The sequence below is a fragment of the Lytechinus variegatus genome, chromosome 5 (genome assembly GCF_018143015.1).
Source record: "Lytechinus variegatus isolate NC3 chromosome 5, Lvar_3.0, whole genome shotgun sequence".
NCBI classification, from domain to species: domain Eukaryota; kingdom Metazoa; phylum Echinodermata; class Echinoidea; order Temnopleuroida; family Toxopneustidae; genus Lytechinus; species Lytechinus variegatus.
The window spans coordinates 8639500-8660064 of NC_054744.1; the positions used below are offsets into that span (position 1 = coordinate 8639500).

General features: G+C 37.2%; 1 protein-coding gene across 2 annotated transcripts in view; it reads left to right on the forward strand.

Annotated features, from left to right (window-relative positions):
- The window catches only part of LOC121415207 (myocyte-specific enhancer factor 2A-like), a 77181-nt gene extending 61180 nt beyond the window's left edge, over positions 1-16001 (forward strand). The window contains exons 5-10 of one of the 2 annotated variants that reach the window (XM_041608372.1): positions 148-520; positions 2352-2429; positions 4792-4979; positions 7223-7346; positions 10837-10975; positions 11901-16001. In XM_041608372.1, coding sequence (XP_041464306.1) covers positions 148-520; positions 2352-2429; positions 4792-4979; positions 7223-7346; positions 10837-10975; positions 11901-12156 — 1158 coding nt within the window. In that variant the 3' untranslated portion in view covers positions 12157-16001. The remainder of the gene's footprint in view (positions 1-147; positions 521-2351; positions 2430-4791; positions 4980-7222; positions 7347-10836; positions 10976-11900) is intronic. The other variant, XM_041608373.1, reaches the window with a different exon arrangement.
- Positions 16002-20565: the final 4564 nt, after the last annotated feature.

The following is a 20565-nucleotide window of genomic DNA, read 5'->3' on the forward strand; positions in this document are numbered from 1 at the left end:
GAAGTTCATGCTATTTAGAATTATGGAAAAGTAAACATGACTTTTACTATCGTCCTTGAAAGTTTTTTTTTATATCCCAAGTAATGAAATGCTGTGTCAAAAGAAATGGATCTTAATAAAGGGTTGGTTTTATATTTGTTGCTACAGGTACAGATCCCTCCAGACTACCCGGCCTCCATGCCAGTGTCCGTCCCACAAACCTCCACCAGCTTGGGGGCATACAACGGAGGCGGCCACCACCACCATCACCATCATCCCCACGGCCAGCCAAGTCCTAACAGCAACCACAGCCAGCAGCAACCGCAACAGCAACCGCCACAGCAACAACAACAGACACACGTAACCAGCTCCAGCCTAATGCAGCCACCAGTCGCCCGGAACAGTCTCAGCCCGCAGCCTCACATGCTGAGTAGGACGAGCCTGAGTCCAGGTCCCGGTCCTATGAGGAACAGTCTTAGTCCCCAGCCACAGCTCTCGCGAAGTACACTCAGTCCACAACCGCCCAGACCAGCCAGTACAGGTGAGAATCGTGAAGAGCAGGGCCATGTAGCATAAAGATATGCGATCGATCATCGGGCTGATTTTTATGACTGATCGTGCAAAATGACGAATGCAATCAATCGTAGAAGTTACCCTCCTAATCAAATGCTAAGGTTTATTTTACAGGGCCCTGGTTACCATTGTTGTCCCAAGCTTTACCAGGTTTTTCTGATGTGGTGGCTCTAAAAGAAAGATTTGTTTTCCTCTTACTTTTGGGGCAAAATTGATCAATATGAAATATATATGACCCTTGTTCAATTCATGGGTCAATTATCATCAAAGCACGAGTTTCATTTGTGTGTAATAAGACCTATATTTTCATCCCACACATGCTCATCAGCATGCCATTCTTTTGTTTAGTGAATCACTTGGTATGTTTAATAGCTGAGTGCAAAATAGGAGTTTGAAGAAATAGGATAGATTATGGAAAGGCATAAGGGAAATAAGACCTTTTTACGATGTTCTCTGTTCCAATATTTTCCATGATGCCTCAGTTCTACTTCTGCCAAGTAGCTGATTTCATTGGAATGATATCAACTAGATGTTTATTGAAGCATCCAAAGGCCCAATCATGCGCAGTCATGTCTAACCTACGCCCACGCCGAGATGAATCCTCCCCGCTTTTCTCATGAATCAGGCGGCGACGTCAAAAAATAGACGGTTTTGCCACGCCATTTGGTTTCCAGGTCCTGCGGAGCGTTGTCCCCGGTGCTTGGTTTTCTTATGTTTGAGAAGTACCGCCGTGGCTAAAAATAAAGCCGGGTCGTCCTCCCCCTTCCTTCCTGCCCTTCACGCTGCGCTCATAGAGCCAGATCTGGCATCACTCCTCACCTTCTCCAGTTTCTCTCTGGCACATCTCAACGGTTTCCAGCATTATTTGCAAGGACTTCTCGGTAGCATTCGCCTTGTAATAATGGCCAGTGTCCCTGATTCATAGAAAGTCCCCCTTTTTTTGTCGTTGCTTGTTATTATCGTTGACTAAACGGAAAGGAATTTATCTTCTTGCGAACATTCGTACTCGTCACAAACCTTCAGTACATAGTCCCAGATGAGGTGTTTGAGTAAATGGAGGACATTTGTTTTTGATAATGCCTTTTTGCTCTTTGAGGAGGAGGGCTTTTCAGGTTTTAAGAGTAATTGTGAAAAAACACATTTCAAATTAATTATGGATACCTTTTAAATGCCAGATGCCTCTTTTTATATTAGGGCATAGAATACAAGGTGAAGTGGTTTTTATAGTGGTCTTAACTTCATTACTAAGTCTCCTGATATGTCAATTTGCTTGTTGATGAATATACATGTACCTATATTTGTCTTTCACGTGAAGAATATATCTTCTAATCAGTACCATCAACAGTTCGGGATTATTAGTACCGTTTGTCACCATTTTCACCTTGCATTGTCGTTTCATTCACATAATTTGTTATTGGCACAAACTTGATTTTGTTAAATGTGTATGGATATATGTTTTTGCATTAATGTTCCTGCCAACATTTTTATTTTGCTTGCCAAAGTGTTGCATACGCTATTAATATTAAAGTAAACACTGAAAGCAAATGTCGATCTGGGTGAAGGTTTGGCATACTTGGGATTAAAAAAAGACATCAATCATCATTTGCTCTTTCTGTTTGTTTTATTTTAATGCTCCCCCCACTCCGTCTCTCTCTCTCTCTCTGACTCTCACACTTCTGGTAACACATCAACTCACCCCTGCATGACTCATCCCTGCTTCTTCCCGCCCCTTCCCCCCCCCATGTCATCCCCCTCTCTGTTTTCCCTGCATCCTCATTGCATGTCTTATATATAAGCAGAGCCTCATGTGACACCCGTGACTGTTCCCAGAGACAAGGGCAAATCCCCTGGAAGTTCGGGGCATGAAAAAGATGCAGGTACCATCAACAAATTTTCATGAAATTCCTCAAGAAACTAACTGAACTGAAATTTTAAAACCCTTCCTCAAAGAGACCATGGACTACAATAAATTCAATTGTTTATGAGGTTTTTGTTAATAACCAAAATTGCTTTTCCTTTCCATTTAAAAGTATAGTAGCATAACAATGCTTTTTGGTGATGGGTTTATACTACTCATAATGGGACCATGTCTAAATTGTGTGTGACTACAATTGAAGATCCCATTCTCTTAGTATTATATTTTGCTCTTACTTTGACGTCCCCTTTGCATAAGAGGAGAATAAAAACCTGTGAACAAGTTGGCTTGTATAACAGAAAAATCAATGTAAGATTGAGAAAAATTGAACACACAATTAGAAAGTGATGAACATTTGATTGTGGAAGTTTATCCAGAGATCAGGTGTTTGTCTTTTTTTCATGGGAGGACAAGTATTAGAGGCGTCGTGAAATATATTATTAGGTGGTTTCAAACTGCCTCGATCATAAGAACCCGTTAAATTACGAGAACTTTTTTAGGCTAAAAAATACCCATTAATTATTCCTGCATTCACACCGCCCCGAAACATACCCTTCGGGATAAATTCCTGAAGTTAGGAGCATGCGCAGTATGGTCTGATATTAGCAGGCAAGGCGCGAGATTCAAAACCACTAGCTCAGCAGTCACCAACAGGGCCCGCGCCCAACTACACGTTTGGCTAAAAGTTCCTGTAAATTGCTTTCACATTGCCAAAATACCTGCGACCTTGGAAAAAAAACCCGCGAAAGTTCTCGTAATTTTGCCAAGTACCTTCAAATTGAGTAGGGATTTTCTTTTGGGGATATTACGTGTAATATGCTTTCACATTGCCAATATTACCTGGTATTTTCTGATCGGGTAAATTTCCCGATCAGAAAATACCTGGAACTGACGAACTTCGAGGCGGTCTGAAACTACCTATTGACAAAGAGTTTGAACCATTATTGGAATTGCTGTGGGGTATATTGTACCTAAGGGGAGAGTTATAATACTTCTGTGACATTACAAATCTTGGTGGCGTTGCCTATATGGGAATCTCCATATCATTAGTGATCTCAGCATTCGAATGCTCATAACTTTAATACTATCTGTTCAATTTTTCTCAAACTTTCATTGCTTTATTTCTTTGATTTTCCCGTTTTCATACATTTAATTGTTCAGTTTTTCATTCTTCTTTGATATATAACTGCTATTGTCTGGGAATGATGTGAGAGTTGACTCTTTTTTTGGATAGATTTCCATTCCCACTTTCAGAACAGTTTTTGCATGCTCACTATCATAACACTTTCACTTTTCACGTAAAGGCTATTACTAAAGCGTAAAAGCAAAACCGAGACCATAAGTATAGCATGCCAGGGAAATACATGTGATTTAATTGATTCTTGAACGCATTTCAAAAAGGAAATATTGCAAAATATACAAGTACAGCTCATCTTTCATCAAATACCAATTAATTGGAATGCAGTCTTTGTCTTCATGTAATTGCCAGCCATTAACAATTCTAGAATATACCTCTGCATGTAGTCTCTTTCATATGACATGTACATCTATGCTCTTCTCCATGTGTGTATTTATCAGGCCATTTTAGTTTGAAGTTGATACATAATTTTTCATTGTTTATTCAAGAATTGATAATACCTCACTGCTCCTCATTGATTGTGTATTCCTTTTTCTTCTCACATTGATTATTCTAATGTTTTAAGGAAGAACCAACCTTTTCAGAAAATTCCTCTCCACGAAAGCAATAAAATAAGAGAAAAGAGTAGATGAATATCACAATCCACAGATAAATTGTTAATTCAAGATTTACATGGATTTCAGACAATAAGAACTAAGTGACTTGGAGGTTTTCCACTTAATTATTATTTTTTTAGAAGTGTTTTTGGCTCTTTGCTTGTATTTTTCATCAATCAAAATATCTATTGTGTAGTCAACATTGATTATACAAGTAGCTTCAAACTTAAAAATTCATACAAATCTTGTTTCAAATTTGTAACACAATTTTTTTTGTTTTTATGAAATTAAAAGACTTTGATATTCTCTCAAGGTTATTTGAAGGAATTGATTCACACTTTATTGGTAAAAGTGATATCTTTATAGTTCAAAACAGAAGCTTCTTGAACTCGGTTTAATGCAATATCAGAATGAATGGAAAGGTATTCATCTGTCTCAAGTACTTTCATGTCGTCATGATAAAGCATAATTAATAACTACTTCCTCTCCTGCGGTTAACCTTTAATACCAATCACCGCACAAAGCCTAGTTGCTGCTTTGTTTAATCACCTGTCATCTTTCTCTCCCCTTGGCCGTTGTCAACCCTACAGGAAATACTACTTACTTTCATGTGCCCACTTCGAACATGAACCCGGTGTCGCCCAGCGGGGCCGGCGGCGGTGGTGGTGGAGGAGGAGGGGGCAACAACAACCATCTCCCTCTGAAGCCGATGGGCAAGCCGCCCAGTAGACCGAACCTCAAAGTGGTCATACCGAGCTCGAGAGGAAACATACCGAACGTGAGTGTCCCATCTTCCAGCTCTCTAATGCATTGTATGAAGCATCTAGCAGCGATGTGGAGGTGCCGTGGCCGAGTGGTCTAAGGCACCTCATCAGACTCGTGAATGTCTGGGGTTCCCCGGGCAGGGCACTTGTTCCCAGCAATGAGAAAGGAATTTAATTAACATTGCTCTTTTATCATTCATTCAAATAAATGAAAATGTTATATATACATTCTTCGTAGAGGAAATATATGTACAATTAAAAAAGAAATCTAGCAGAGATGCCAAGTGTTTCCTTTTTTTGCAGAATTTTGTCCTTTTATAAATAAAAATATGGCAGGTTTTATGATTTTTTTCAATCAAAATTTTATTATACAGATGTAGGAGAAAGTTTAAACTATTTTGTTTTCACCCCAAATCAATTTTTATCCCTCAAAATACTGCAATTCTTTTACATTTTTTTTACTGGGTTTGCAGGGGGGTGGGGGGAGAGTCCATGGCTAGTAGATCAAAAAGTAATCCAGGGCCCGGTCTTACAGAGTTGCGTTTGATCTGATCAATAACAACTATGGACGGCCAGCTACGTCAACATCTATTATGCATGTTCAAAATATTCATGCATTCATTGATTTCTTGAAAATTCACTGTGCTTCTCTTTGTTTACAAAGGACATTGTGCAAATTTCCCGTCGAAAAAATGATGACACTGATGGATGTCCATAGAGTTACGATTGATTGGATCAATCATAACTTTGTAAGATGGGGCCCTGGAAAAAACAATCTTCCTGGAATGATATGTCCATAACATTAACGCTTATGTGTATAATGTTTTCTCCTTGATTTGAATAGTACAAGGAAACTCAAAAGTTGATCAATCTTCATAGTCATACATATTGTACGGCTGAGCATGGCTTGAAGGAAATATTGAATGCTGGAGACTTGATGAATGATATGTATATTGATTTTTGGTTGGAGAGTATGGTTGAAAGAAAACCATACAAAATAATTGTATGGTATCTGTTCATACTATTATGCGAGTCATTATGTCTGATTTTTGTATCTTTGAGAATAAACAATTTCCTCCAAAACAGCTCTAAGAATTTCATTTCCTGAAAAAAAACCCCTGTTAATTCTTGAGCTTGTTAGGGATGGGGTTGGATATATTGTTACATGCTGGAGTTTGCAATCTTATCCGTCAAATATGATACCCCTTTCATACTGCCCTCTTAATTTTTCACCGGCGAACTTCTCCGCCTCGCATTCCTCACTTTCCCGGCGAAGTAAAAAATGTACCTTTCGCACTGACATTTCTTCCCCGGCGAAAGGCGACGGGCGATTGCAGAACAAAACGAAAGAAAATTGTAAACATTTCTTCTTCTTACCTATTACAAAAAGGTATAAGAAAAAAATAATTACGACATATTTTGGAAGTATTACGAGAAAAAGAGACAATATCACCTTGTTTTTATATTTTAGCGCATTTTATACATGTAAAAGGTGTTTTTTAATAAATATAGTAAAAAAAGAATTATGTTCAAGGGTATCTACTTGGCTATAGCATTCAGCTGATCTTGCAACTTATCGCGCACAGAATCTCAGTACGGGGGACTTCGGGAGAGAAAAAAATTGACCTCTGACGTCATTAAAGAGGAGAAGTTCTCCGGTTTGCTTTCATACTGGCCTTTTTACCGGCGAACTTCACTGGTGAAACAGTTTCGCTGTCGAAGTTCTCCACCTCTAGAGGTGGAGAAGTTCGCCGGCGAACTTCACCGGTGAAGTTCTCCTGTGTACCTTTCATACTGGACACTTTCCCTTTCACTGGCGAACTTCTCCGGTGAAAAGCGCAATATGAAAGGGGTATGAGTCTCTTGAATCAAGAAGTAATAATAACTCCATGATGGAACCCTGTGAACTCAGAAATTGTCTTTACTGATGAAATGTTGGAGGCCTTTCGGTTTGGTGGTTCTGACTCTCGTCTTTCAAACAGGGTCGTAGGTTTGAATCTTTGTTCTCCTTCAGCAAGAAACTTATCCACACTGCATGCACTTGACCCAGGTGACGTGAATGGGTACACGGCAGGATTAATTCCTTGCATGCACTGAGTGCCGGTGATGGTAGCTCGAGCTAAAGCCGGGATAACAATAGCAAGTGCTTTGTATCCTCAGGCAAAGAGCTGTCATTATTATTGTACATGTATTATCCCATGGTTTTGAAATCACATTATTATAAAATGTGATGTCTCGCCTTCTTACCTCCCTCTAGCATGCTGCAGCAGCTCAGTTAGCAAATCAACCGTTAGCGACGCCAGCGGTGTCCTTGGCCACGCCTAGCAACCCACAGGGTCTTACCAACTATCCGTCAGCGTTACCTACGGCGTATCAAGCAGGTAGGTTGCATCTTCAATCTGATAAAAGAAGCTTGGTAAAGGCAAAGTACATGGAAAGGATGTGTTAGTTGAATAAATGGAGGAAAAAAAAAAAAACTCCGAAAATTATTTAAGTAGCAAGATCTACATGTATTTCTATGTTGATATTTTTGACAATTGACCTCCATATAATGACTTCTATATTAAATAATTTATGTGGCTTTGACTTGAGTTGAGCTTTAACCCTAATTTAACTGGGCTATTTCAAACCCGGATATATCGGGGGGGGGGGGGGGGGATCATATTGACCCCTCCCTTCAGATTTTGGCTGCTGATCTTGAGATCGCCACAGATTTTCGCATGTAAAGGCAGATGTAAACTACATGGCTGAATGGTAGACGTTTCTGCTAATTAAATTCTTATGTTTTTTTTAATTCATTAAGTATGGAAATAATGGTATGAAATTTGTATGTTTTTGCTTTTAAGTGAAAAATGCCAAAACATTTAATTTTCTACATATTTTGTGTGAATTTCTCATGTATTTATTTGATTTTTTTCAGACTTTTGTTCATTTTTGTTCTCGATAAACTTTATCAGGAACCATTTTGTGATCATAATTAACCAAAAATAAATCCATTTAAACTAGCAGAAGTAAGAATAATCATACATTTCTAATTTTTGGTGGAAAACACAAGTTGCTTTGACTTTGTTCAGGAAATCACGTTTTGGAGCAATTTTGGTCTGACACGTGCTTACAAAATGTGAAGTTTCAGAACCGCATACCTGGGTGTTGAAAATTTGCTATCAAAAAGATGCACAAGACATGAAAGTACAAAATTTTCATGCAGTGGGGTAGTTATTTCGCCAAGTACATTTAAAGTTGCAGAAATATAAATCGTAATAACTTTAATTGAGGAAACTACTAAAAATGAAGTCACTTTCATGAGTTCAGCATTTGAGTGATGAGGTTTGACAAACTTTTAGGATTATAGTTTGAAGCCTGGTACAGTGTGTATATAAAACACTAAAGGTAATTCAAATGTTGCAGGTTCAATTTCAAAGATACTAGATTCCTGCATTGAAAATATTCCAGAATAGGAAAAAAGTAACTCATCTGTTTATTGATATCTGGTTACAGTCGAGAAAACCCACCAGCTTTTTCAGTCTGCATTCATCGATATAGTCTACTAAGGGCTATTCCATGTGTGACCATGTTTAGTGCCAAAGAAATCTCTTCCTTGATACAATATGAATATAGACTTCTATGCTTGGAATAGCTTTTTTTTTTTACACACTGTATAGCCCAATAATTCTCCATTTTTTTATGAGACAATTAATCAGACATACTGGTATCTGCCATAGTATTGTGCAATTCCCGAACATTTTTTTTTGTTAGATAATGCACTTTTTTTTAACCCCTCGCCCTCTTCCCATCATCAAACAGAATGATTTTTTATGTAATAGTTCCACGCATGATAGGGCACCCCCCCCCACCACCGACAAAGACTGATCGAATCCAATGACTGGGGTCGTTACATATCTGTTGAATAAGCGCTTAGCAGGGTAGAAAATAATGTTATTTTCTAGGGGCTATTTTTTTTCTCCCACATTGGGGCAATTGCAGAATTTGGGGGGCCATTTCTTGCTTTTTAAGGGCTACTTTTTAGGGGGTAACAAGCAATTATGCTGTAAAAGCAAATATTATTCTGCCATGTAGTTAGAACATTGATTTTAAATAATCTTGAATATTTTTTTACGACAGATCTTGGGGCGACTCTAGAATGAATGATAGGGGCGATTTGGGCTGTCATGAGAGAAAAATCAAGCCTCGCCTTGGTGTATTTCCTACTCTGGCGCATATATAGTAAAGTGTATGTCTTATTAAAGTGCATTGTAAATAACCAAATTATTACTATTATGTCATAATAGCAAGTGATGTACGTTTATTCACTCTCATAAAAATGTATCACACTGTACACTGTGCTGGAATACTATGTACCACATATACATGTACCTTGAAGGGAACAATGGCCACCCCCCCTCCCAGATCCCAATACCTGACATGTTATTGTAAGGATAGCGACGTTGCCGTTATTCCCTGCTTCCCCTCTCATAATGGGGTTATCCTTCCTATTGGAACCCACGCTCGGAACCAGGACGCCCCAGCCTCGTCTGAGTCACGGTCCTGCCATGCGGGGGCTGTTTTTTCACTGTGCCACTGCCAAGAATTAAAGGATGTCATCAAGAGAAGTTTCTCAGAAAAGACATTATTCGATGTTAATCAGGGGATAGGTTTATAAATTCACTTTACCTCTAAAATCATGCTATGGCCCCCTATTTATGTCTATTTATCGTGCAATGCAATACTTGGATCAGATAATGTTTTAGTACCAATAACAGAAAATAAACTGAGCTAGAATACCATTAAAAAAAAAACACATTAAGGTCTAGATCAGAGTCTTCAATTTTCCATGATATGGAAAACCGAGAACCCCAAAATTCATGGAATTCAGGAGGAACACAGAAATTCACAGAAAACGCATTTTTTTCAGGCCCTTAAGCATAGCACTCAATCCAGGCGTTTTTCCAAGCAATGATGATAATTCACTCCTTTACATGTGCTTAGCTGTGTTAGAGGTCTTCATTGTGATAATTTTCAGCATAGATTTCATGGTTTTACATGGATTTGTCGGTGAACAATTTTTGTCTCACCTGCATAGCAGAGAGACTATAGGCAACGCTTTTCAGACGGCTGTGGCGTCAACACCAAATCTTAACCAAAGGTTAAGTTTTTGAAATGACAGCATAACTTAGAATGTATATGGACCTAGTTCATGAAACTTGGCCATAAGGTTAATCAAGTATTACTGAACATCCTGCCTGAGTTTCATCTCACATGACCAAGGTCAAAGGTCATTTAGGGTCAATGAACTTAGACCATGTAACGGGAATCGACATCAAAATCTTAACCTAAGGTTAATTTTTTGAAATGTTATCATAACTTAAAAAATATATGGACCTAGTTCATAAGGTTAATCAAGTATCACTGAACATCCTGCATGAGTTTCACATCACACCAGAGGCATTCCACTTGTTCTTGTATCACATCGCAATTTGCTCCACATTTTTGAAAGACTGCTCTGCATAATAACTCTTGTATAGCATATGTTTACATAAGACTGTATAGTAATAAGTTGAGAGCTTTTCTGTTATAACCAAAAATGCTATTAATTTTGTCAAGCAAAATTATTCCCTGTATGTTTATTTGAATGAACCAGGTCTGGATCTATCATATGTTGACTGTTAAACCCTGATGTTAATGACTTTTTTTTCATAAAATTGTTTGGGGCAACTAGATGAACTTCAGCTTTAAAAAAAAAAACCAATAGGTCCTTGTTGTATGTGATATTCATTGATAAACAATTTGTTTCACCACTTTATCATAATATTGATGAGATCAATTTAATTATCAAATTAAGAAATTGTCAAATCTTTTGTTTTGTTATTTCAGGTGGGGAATTTCCCTTATCCAGTGCAGACCTAAGCCAGCTGACCAACTACAACTCCCCGCTGGTGTCGGGCTGGAGTAATATTCAGCAAGGCCCTCTAACGGCTGCTATACAAGCTGCTGGTATAGGCAGTCATAATCTGTGAGTATTTATCCATCCGACCTCCCTCCCTCCTGTCCTTCAATTTCTCTGTTTCTTCCCGTCTCCTCCGAGTCTCTTTCCCGTTTCCTCTCTGTCATTCTGACCACCATCTTCCTCAATCCTTGCCCTATTTCCACACATTTTTATTCCCTTGGCCTAAATAATCATTCTTACAAGACTTTTTGAGATCGTTATCATGAATTAAATATTTTGATTGGCTTTTGTTATTAAGCTACCGAAATCAGTGCTCATGATTGGCTGAGAGAAAATTGTAACTGAGAAATCAGTCTTTGTTTCATGAAACACCCCTTTGATGAATCTTTGTGTCAGCAATTGAGATTTTCTAAAAGGTTTCCACATGTTTTTACCAGCTTTAGCAAAGATTCACTTTTTGGTCATTTTTTAAAGTAGTTTCTCCAACATGCAACAATGATAGATATTGGTTTTGTATTCCCTTTGATGTTAAATGGCTGACTATTTCATATATAGATTTATTACATTTATAGAGCACAGAAACTTTTTCACCAAAGTTTATATTCTATGTCAGACTCCAAAATGCTTGTCATTGATGAAATAGATGTGTTTTGAGTTTTTTTAATTGTTTATGGATGGTGTTTTTCTGACTTCCAGGGGTAAGCCATTCCAGAGTTTTGGGGCTACACAGGCAAATGATTTATCCCTGTAAAAACAGGGATTTCCTCGAACTGCGCAAATTGCGATCATGTTGACTGGTTTTATAACTTAACAATTCTGTGGTTTAGCCGGGAGCTTGACCATGAAGTGCTTTGTATACAATTAGTAAGAAATTGAATGCTATTTTCCTGCCCAAGATAGCAGATATTTGTTTTATTTCTTCTTGAGAAAGTGAGAGAACAGGCAATGTGAGGCCATTTTGACACTACCATATTATTGTTCTTGGATGCAGGACGCCCTCCACGTCGATGACGCAACACCAACACGAGAGTGGAATGGACATGGACCAGTCTATTAACCCCAACATCAAGTGTGAGCCGGTCTCACCGCCCAAAGAGAGAAAGCTGATGCATCCACAGGGTCACCAACAGCAGCCTCCGCAGCAGCATCCGGGTAGCTCCCCTTCACACTATCCAAACCCTGAGGACATCCGCAAAGACCTTCCGCCCAGCAAAAGACCTCGCATCGGTGAAGCCTGGGTTTCGTAAGGCCGGCCTACCCAGGTTTTCAGCACCATCTCATCGGAAGTCGGGGGACAAACACGCAACGAGAGAGAGAGAGGTGGAGGGGACGACCCCGCTTCCGAGCTGAGCCGCTGAAACTCGCTGAAATAACAGAAAAAGGGACTTGTCCATCAGATTTTATTAGCCTAGTTTGGGGAGAGATGAATGAGGATTTTTGCGAAAGAAGACTTCTCTGCACTATTTTCCACCGCACCATGTATTCCAGCTGGGTATTTTCTTCACAGCACGCATGCATGATTGCCCATTGTCTTGTTTATTTTATATTTGTGTGAAACCTTACAGATGTTGGATGTGCCAGCCAGAAAAAAAACCCATCCGTGGCTTCACTTTGCAGCTGCTACATCAAAGTCCGTAGCAGTTCTAGAGGGAAAAGATTGTCTTTCCTTGAGAGTATTGTAAGGATGTAGATGAAGTTTTAATTTGCAGTCATTTTCATGAAATTCCACTTATATGAAAATCCCATTTTATCAATACAAAATTTTTAATATATTTTACATCAGATGCAAAGAAGAAATTAAATCTTTAAATCATTATCTTGTGTTTGTGAGCATATGATACATTGGGGTTGTTACATCATACCCCATGTATCTTACACCTAATGTTTATAGATTTTCAGTACTTGATGGAGTAATCCCTTTGGCAGCTCATACAGAAAGCTATACTGGGATGATCTTACATCAATTACTCTCGGGTAAACTTAATAAAAAAAAACAACAAGTCTTGATTGGGACGTATTGTTTAACAGCTCACTTTAACGAGGCGAATGACCATGACATACATCAGAATACCAATGGATAAATCTTTTCGAGAGATAATGATCCTTACATCATTAAGTAGGCCTCCATTATTAAGGGTGGTAACACTGATTTACTCCCACACTTTAATTTTGAAGCAAGTTTTCTTGTTTCCCACTGGAGAGTGTGACGGGTTTCTAGACTAGAAATCAAAAGATTAAGAGGGATGAAAAGTCTTGCCTGCAGTAGAAGCAGGCGATAAAAAATATCCAACTCAGAAAGCAAGATGGCCGCCCCATGTGGCCGAGAGAAAGAATTCATCGACAGCTAAGAAGTGAAAGGTGATTGGGTACCAGCAAGAAGTAATTGCTTGAAAAGCTGAAATTGGTTACCCAGCTTAGCCGGGGTGATAGTAAGGTGGATATGCTCACTATACAAGTACCCTATTACTAATATTGTCATTTGCATCATACCATGCTGCAACCAACTTCCCTCTCCCCCCCCCCTTACTTACTCCACCCAGCACACTTTGATTTGTATGGAAAGAAGACGAGACTTCTATTCTTTAGTATTTTCTTTTTATATTTCATTATATTTCAGAGTACTGTTTGGTGTACATAAGCAGCACAGTTTTTGAATGCCCACTCACTGCTCAGTGCTTGTGATCAATGTATTTTGTTTTTTCTATACTATAAATGATTTGGCGGTGGAAAATGGAGTGGGACTTAGTCAGAGAAGGAAGTTGTGGGATAAATGCTTTATATTATATATTTTGATATTGAAGATATATATTGTATCTTGTGATGTGCTCGTCCTCATGTAGAAAAAACTGCACTTTGTATGTCATTGGAGGTATTTGCGTCAACAATTTGATATCGTGTATTAGAATCATGAATGTTAAAATTTCACAATGAATATCAATGCAAGACTGTACATTTGCCATATGAGTAAGAAAGAGATAGAGTCATTCCTTGGAAGAAAAGATATTCATGAAAGCCGCATTTCTTGAGAATTACGGGAACAGATTATGAAAATATGTAGTGCAGTTTTATCTACACTTTATTGAGTGTGTGCGTGTGTGTTTTGTGTAATCTCAGTGATTTGATCTATTGTAGAATAGCTGGAAATTGTGAAAATAAAAATAAATGGCATCTGCACGAACAAGTCTACTGTTGAGCAGTGTGTAAGTGTTCGTCTTGTACAAAGCAACCAAAAAAAAGAGAAAAATGATAAGTTACTATCTATAAGTAATGCAAGGACTACATTGATTACATTCATATGTCGAGCTTCTTGTACTGCAAGATTTTTTATGAAAATCATTCTTTTTCAAATGTCTGCTCCCTCAGTTCTGTTGTATTATTGATTTTGTTACATTGATAGAAAATGTACATAAATCACCATTTTTGTTGACTTACTGTCTTCACTTTAAATTGATTGCAAATTTTGCAAGTTTTTCATGATTGATTTGTATTGGGTTTTTCACCGCTCAAATGGTATGAATTTTTGTAGAAGCAGCTGGATGATTATAGTATTATTCACTGATCAATCACTCAAACTATTAATATGCACTGGCAAGTTATGCTGGCATTTAGGCTGGCTTCTAAATAAAAAAAAAATAGGATGGATTTTGCTTATTTTGATTTGCAAAAGAGGACTGAAATATGCCGCTGTGTATACATTAATTATCTTGTTTTACGTACAATATTCATAGAGTGAATTGATGGAATTTGTTGTAAAAATATGTTTTGAAACCAAGTGGTATCAGATTAACTACCTTTTTTTGTAGAGTAATGAAATTACCAAAGTGGATATTATGTAAAGAATAAAGAACGAGTGTGATGAAATACATTGGCACAGCTTTGTTAATAGCAGATCATAACTATATTTAGTAAAAAAAGTAATAGGGGTTTTATCGCTTGTATCATATCTTTTCAAAGAATCAATTCTAGACTTCTATATTTTCCACATTTTTTTTGTGTGAATCTGTCTCTAAAACGCCAGAGATCTATTTATGTACATATATATTGTGTCAAATGAAGAAATGAATTTTTTAAAAGAGAAAGAGAGAATATCGTTTTTGAAAGATTTTATAAGATTGAAAGTCTTATGTACAGTATGTACAGAAATCTCTTTACAACTGTGTTTAGGAAAAAAAAATAGAATGCTTATCAATATCTATTGTGTACATGTGAGATATGAGTTGAATACATTGTAACTCTGACACTGTCTGCTTTTTGGTTGATTGGTTTCTATTATCTTGTAGATAACTTGTTTCATTTAAATGCTTTTGCATTCTCTATCATGACTTTGTGAGTGTGACTTATCCTTTTTGTTGTATTCCAATCCCCCTTTTTTTTTACCGTTTGGTTTTTACCCCATTGTAGAGCTTTTTTTGTAATCTTATTCAGGTGCAACTGCAAGCTACGTCTGTCTGATACTTTTCTTAAATTGTCTGTTTATTGTTCACTTTCTAAATCGCGGCCTGGTTATTGAATCACCCCTTTTAATTTCTTCCTATTTCTTTTTTTTTTTTACTATTTAACTTCTTTAATGTTATCATGTTGCTACCTCAATTGTTGAAACTAACAGATTTTCATTCTCTTATAGATAAGTGAAAAAATCTTCAAACTTCACGTTGTGTCTGTTCATTTCTGAAATTCAATCAATGAAATCAAATATTTATGAAAGATTAATCATATCTTCAATTTTTTAAATCTTTATATTGTATCGGAGGATAAAGATTGTGCTCTAAACGGTGTTCTGTAAAATACACATCACTTGTTCCTGTGAAAAGAATTTGTTAGGGAACTGGTTAAATAGTAAAAACTAAAAACTCGCTATTTCACGAGTTGGCCAAAGATTATTTACCACTGCACTGGATGTACAATAATAGACTATCATGAGGTTGCATTAAAATTGAAAAATGGCATTTTGTATCTGCACATTCAATAAACAGGTAGTTTAGTATAAAAAAATAAAGAAATACAAAGCAGATTATATAACTGTCCTGTTTATTTTCCTTCTTGTTCCCTAAAAACCAAGCCTCTTTTCCTGCCTCTTAACACCTTTTCGCTTGAAACAAGAAAACATGGTCACAGATCACAAGGTTTAGTATAAAGAGAAATGAAAGAGCACAATATTTTCTGGTCTGTCTTCCATTTATATTTCCCACAATATGAGATAACATTCGGGGGGATTTCTCTTCCACAACCTAGAATCGTATTGGCTTTTTAGGCAAGCTACAAGTATATCACTGTGTAAATTCTCAACTTGGATCCAATTTAATTTGGTTTGTTAATGATGGTCTACACTTCTTTAAATTCTTTACTTCGGATGCTCATTACACCATGAGATCGGACGGCAACATGTGTCCAAATATATATATTTTTAAGATAAGACAAGAAAATTGAAATAGTTACCCACGGTTAATGAACAATGGCTGATCATCAGAACACGCATCCTTCCATGGAAACACACTACACTAATTTGCAATTGTAAAACAAAAAAAAAAGAAAAAAAGGACAAAATCAGACCATCCTAACACTGGTACATTGAATCCCGATTGTGTTGATTTTTGACTCAAGAGAGTGAAATTCAGTTTGTTCTTAATGGCTCAGACAATGGTCCTCCTGAAGTTTCTCTTCTGACAAAGTCATAATTGAAGGATGGAGGTGCTACTGCTGGAATGCAAGATTTCTTTTGTTTTGCCATTGTCAGAAAGTCAAGTACGAACACGTCTGTGCCTTACCTGTTGTAACTGTGTCTCCGTGTTTGATGTGAAGCATGTAGGTAGCATCATCTTGTGGAATTCAGTGGTTGCTGGAACCTTTTGGAGGATCTCTGTTGAGGAATCCTTCGGATGAGTCCTTTTGATGGATCCTCAAGAGGAGTCCTTTGGAAGAATCTTTGAGAAATGTCTGTATGCGAATTCTTTAGAGATATCCTATTGAGGAAATGTTTAGGATCTCTTTCGAGGAATCCTTGAGATAAATCCTTTTTATGGATCCTCCAGAGGAGCCCTTTTGAAAAATCTTTGAGAAATGTCTGTATGTGAATCATTTCGAGATATCTGTTTGAGGAATTCTTCTGGGATATCTTTAGAGGAATCCTGTTGATGAGACGCTCTTTAGATGAAACCTTTAGAGACATTCTTTTAATTATCCTGTTGATGATACACTCTTTAGATGAAACCTTTAGAGATATTCTTTTAATTATCCTGTTGATGAGACACTCTTTAGATGAAACCTTTCGAGATAGTCTTTTTAAGTATTATGTTGATGAGATATCCTTAAGATGAAACCATATGATATCCTTTGCAATCCTTCCAAGGACTCGTGACCCTTGTGGGTGTTCTACAACTGTAACAGGGTAATATCATTGTCACCCAATGAACGTGATAGGCTCTCAAAGACCAAGCTCGAGAGTATAATGGTCTTAATTCATATACACCCCCCAGGGCTCTTGGGTTAGTCAGTGACCCTCTCCGTCTCACTTATTCACTTTCTCGCACATGGGCCAGTGACTGAAAGTTGTCCTTGTGAGCTTCAACATACTGGAATCATTTTCCCCATGTAATAAGATAAGTAGACTCTAATTCTTGATTGGTTGGTGTGTAGAAATGCACATTTTTGTCTCCTTTTTCTTTAAAAAAAATTAAATCATGTAGTAAAGATATCTAGTATTTTTATTAAAATGTGAAAACAGTCCTTGCATAGTGTCCTAGTGTAAAACCAAGTGGTCAGTCAGATTGTGTGTTGTTGTCTTTAGGGGGATAACTATGTCGTGAATTTCTGTCAAAACTCACCTATTGCACACTTAAAGTATCGTCTCTGTCACCTTTCAACTAATTCTTCACTGCTGTTTCCATCCTTTTCTCCACATTTTGCGTCAGACTCCTGTTTCTTATAGAATACTATGAGTTGGATATTGCAAAGAACTACAGCATTTCTTCTCTGTCAGCAAACATGGTATATTTTTATTTTATGTTGTTAATTTCTTCCATTATTCCTTCGTGTAGCATCCATGTAGAGATAGGGTTATATCCACATTGCGAGTTTAAAAAGGATACAAAGGACCAATTCTATCTATATATTATAACAAGTTTCATGTTTATAATCCCCGTTGTAGGTAAAGCCTCTATGGCTCCCAATATGCTGCTTCGATGGGAGTTAAACCTCCAATTAATATTCACTTATAAGTTGTGCTGAAATGAAAGAAAAGAATATGAGCAGAGTTCTGACATAATTTTTATATATAATTTTGATACAGATGTTTTAACACCGAGTTTAACTAATCTTATACGATTCCTTTTTATTCATCCGGTTCAGAATGAACTGATTTTTCTATCGCGTTTTCATGTTTTATTATAATGCATTTTTTAATGAAGTAGAACATCTCTGGATAATCAATCAGAAATACTGAGAGTTATACCTTGGTCACATTTGCTCTACGGCGGCCGTACGGCGAGACGAAAACAGCCGTTTTATTCAATTTTATTCAAACCACCTATAGTTAGCTGGTACAAAAATGTTAAAACGGCTGTTTTCGACTCGCCGTACGGCAGCCGTAGAACAAATGTGACCATGGTATTAAGCAGCATCATGGAACTTTCGTTCTGTTGCTGTGTACCCGTGATGATGAGCTCACATGACAAAAAAAAATTAATAGAGGTATGATAATGTAAATCCAGATACCATGTTTTTGAAATAATGGCTACTTTTTATCATCGACATGCAAAGCTTTGTACATTTTTGTGCAGTTGGGGGTGTACTGTATCTTGTCTGTGTTTTTGATGAATAAATGCAAGAAATATATGACAATGTGGAATTATGTGCATGTGAATTTCATTGCACCACGAACGAAAAAAATGTATGCTGGCCTGGCTGTTTGTTAATTATTGGAAGTCGCTCTTTTATATCCAGTATAGGTAGACTTGTTTAAATATTTGTCGAAGCGTTTACTGCATAGATGTTTCCGTAGGGGTACCTAGCGATCCAGTATTACAGCCAGTGTGTAGTACTAATTCGATGGAAAAAAAATATATTTTTGTTGAATATACAAATGAAATTTTAAAGAGATGATATAGAATAACCATGTTATTCTGTATCACTAACCTCACAGATTTTAAAGAAAAGATATGAAAAATATTGAGTGCAGATAGTTTTATGTATGTTTCACAGCCTTTGTATATGTACAGTATAATTAATCAGTTGTGGAATTACTATTAAAAAAATGATTTATCTTGAATCTCAGTCTTGATTTTTGTTTTTGTTTTTTGCATGTGTGTATTCATTCGTAAAATAAGTACCCCCCAAGATGATATAAAGCTTAATGCCTTTTTTTCAGAAAGATTATCTGTAGATAGTAATAGCATATTGAGGCAAAATTTTGAGCTGTTCGGAGTATTGAACACAATGCGCTCTTATGGAAAATATTTTAAGAAAGCAAGCAAGCAATTTAAAATGACTTATTGTTAATTCTTTTGGAGTTAATGTATAATTGACCACTGCATATCTTCATGAATTTTTCTTATCATAAAGCAGAAACATTCACCCAGTTGACTACCGAATTCATAAATCCCATATTTGTTATGTTCAGGGAAAACCCGGGCGAGATGGCAACAAGCTAAAATCTTTGAAACTTAAACTTTCACCCTTCTGTTTATCTGCTTCATTGTCAGAGGTGTTATGGCTCAGTGGTTAACAATCCCCGGACTTTGAACCAATGTTTGGGGTTCGAGGCCCACCACAACACCTGCAATCTTTGGCAAGGCGTTTATCTACATTTGCCACACTCTACCCTGGGGCCTGTTTCATAAAGTACTTGTAACTTTGCCATAATGGCAACTACATTTGTAACAGGGCTCAGCAGCCAATCAGAATCAAGGTTACCATGGTAGTTGCCATAATGTCAAATTTACAATAGTTGTAAGTCCTTTAAGAAACGGGCTCCAGGTGTAGTAAATGGGCACCTGGTAGGAAGAAATTCTTGAATGCTTGAGCATCCGATCAGAGTAGCCATTCTAAAGCCGGGGTAACAGTATGCAGCACTTAGAAACATTGTAAATGTTGCATATTATTATAGTTATAGTGGATTTTACTGAACAGTCTTCATTATTGTCCCGTGATAAAATGACACCACTTTCTTTCAAATACGATCATTATTGAAATGAATAAAACCACTTTTACCACTTGGATGCTAAGGCAGTTTACGTCCTGGGCCTTGTCTTAAAAAGAGTTATGATTGATCCAATCAACCTCAATTCTATGGAAAGCCATCATTGTTATATTTCCTACAAGAAATTTGAACAATATCCTTTGGAAACAAAGAGAAGCACAGTGAATTTTCAAGAAAACATTGAATGTACATCAAAGATTGAAAATATTTAGTGAACAAACATGCATAATTGATGTTGACGTTGTTGGCTTTCCATAGTTGTGGTTGATTGGATCAATCGCAACTCTTTGTAAAGAGGGGATGACCTACTAGACCCTTTAGTTTCAGATTCCTTGAAATTCGAGTCGAGATCTAGGAGTGGGAATCATGTAGTGATCTGTTTATTTGATAAATATATATAAGGGGAAAATATACAGGGCTCGGGTGAATCCCCCCCCCCCCCCCTTTTCCAAATGTAAAAAAA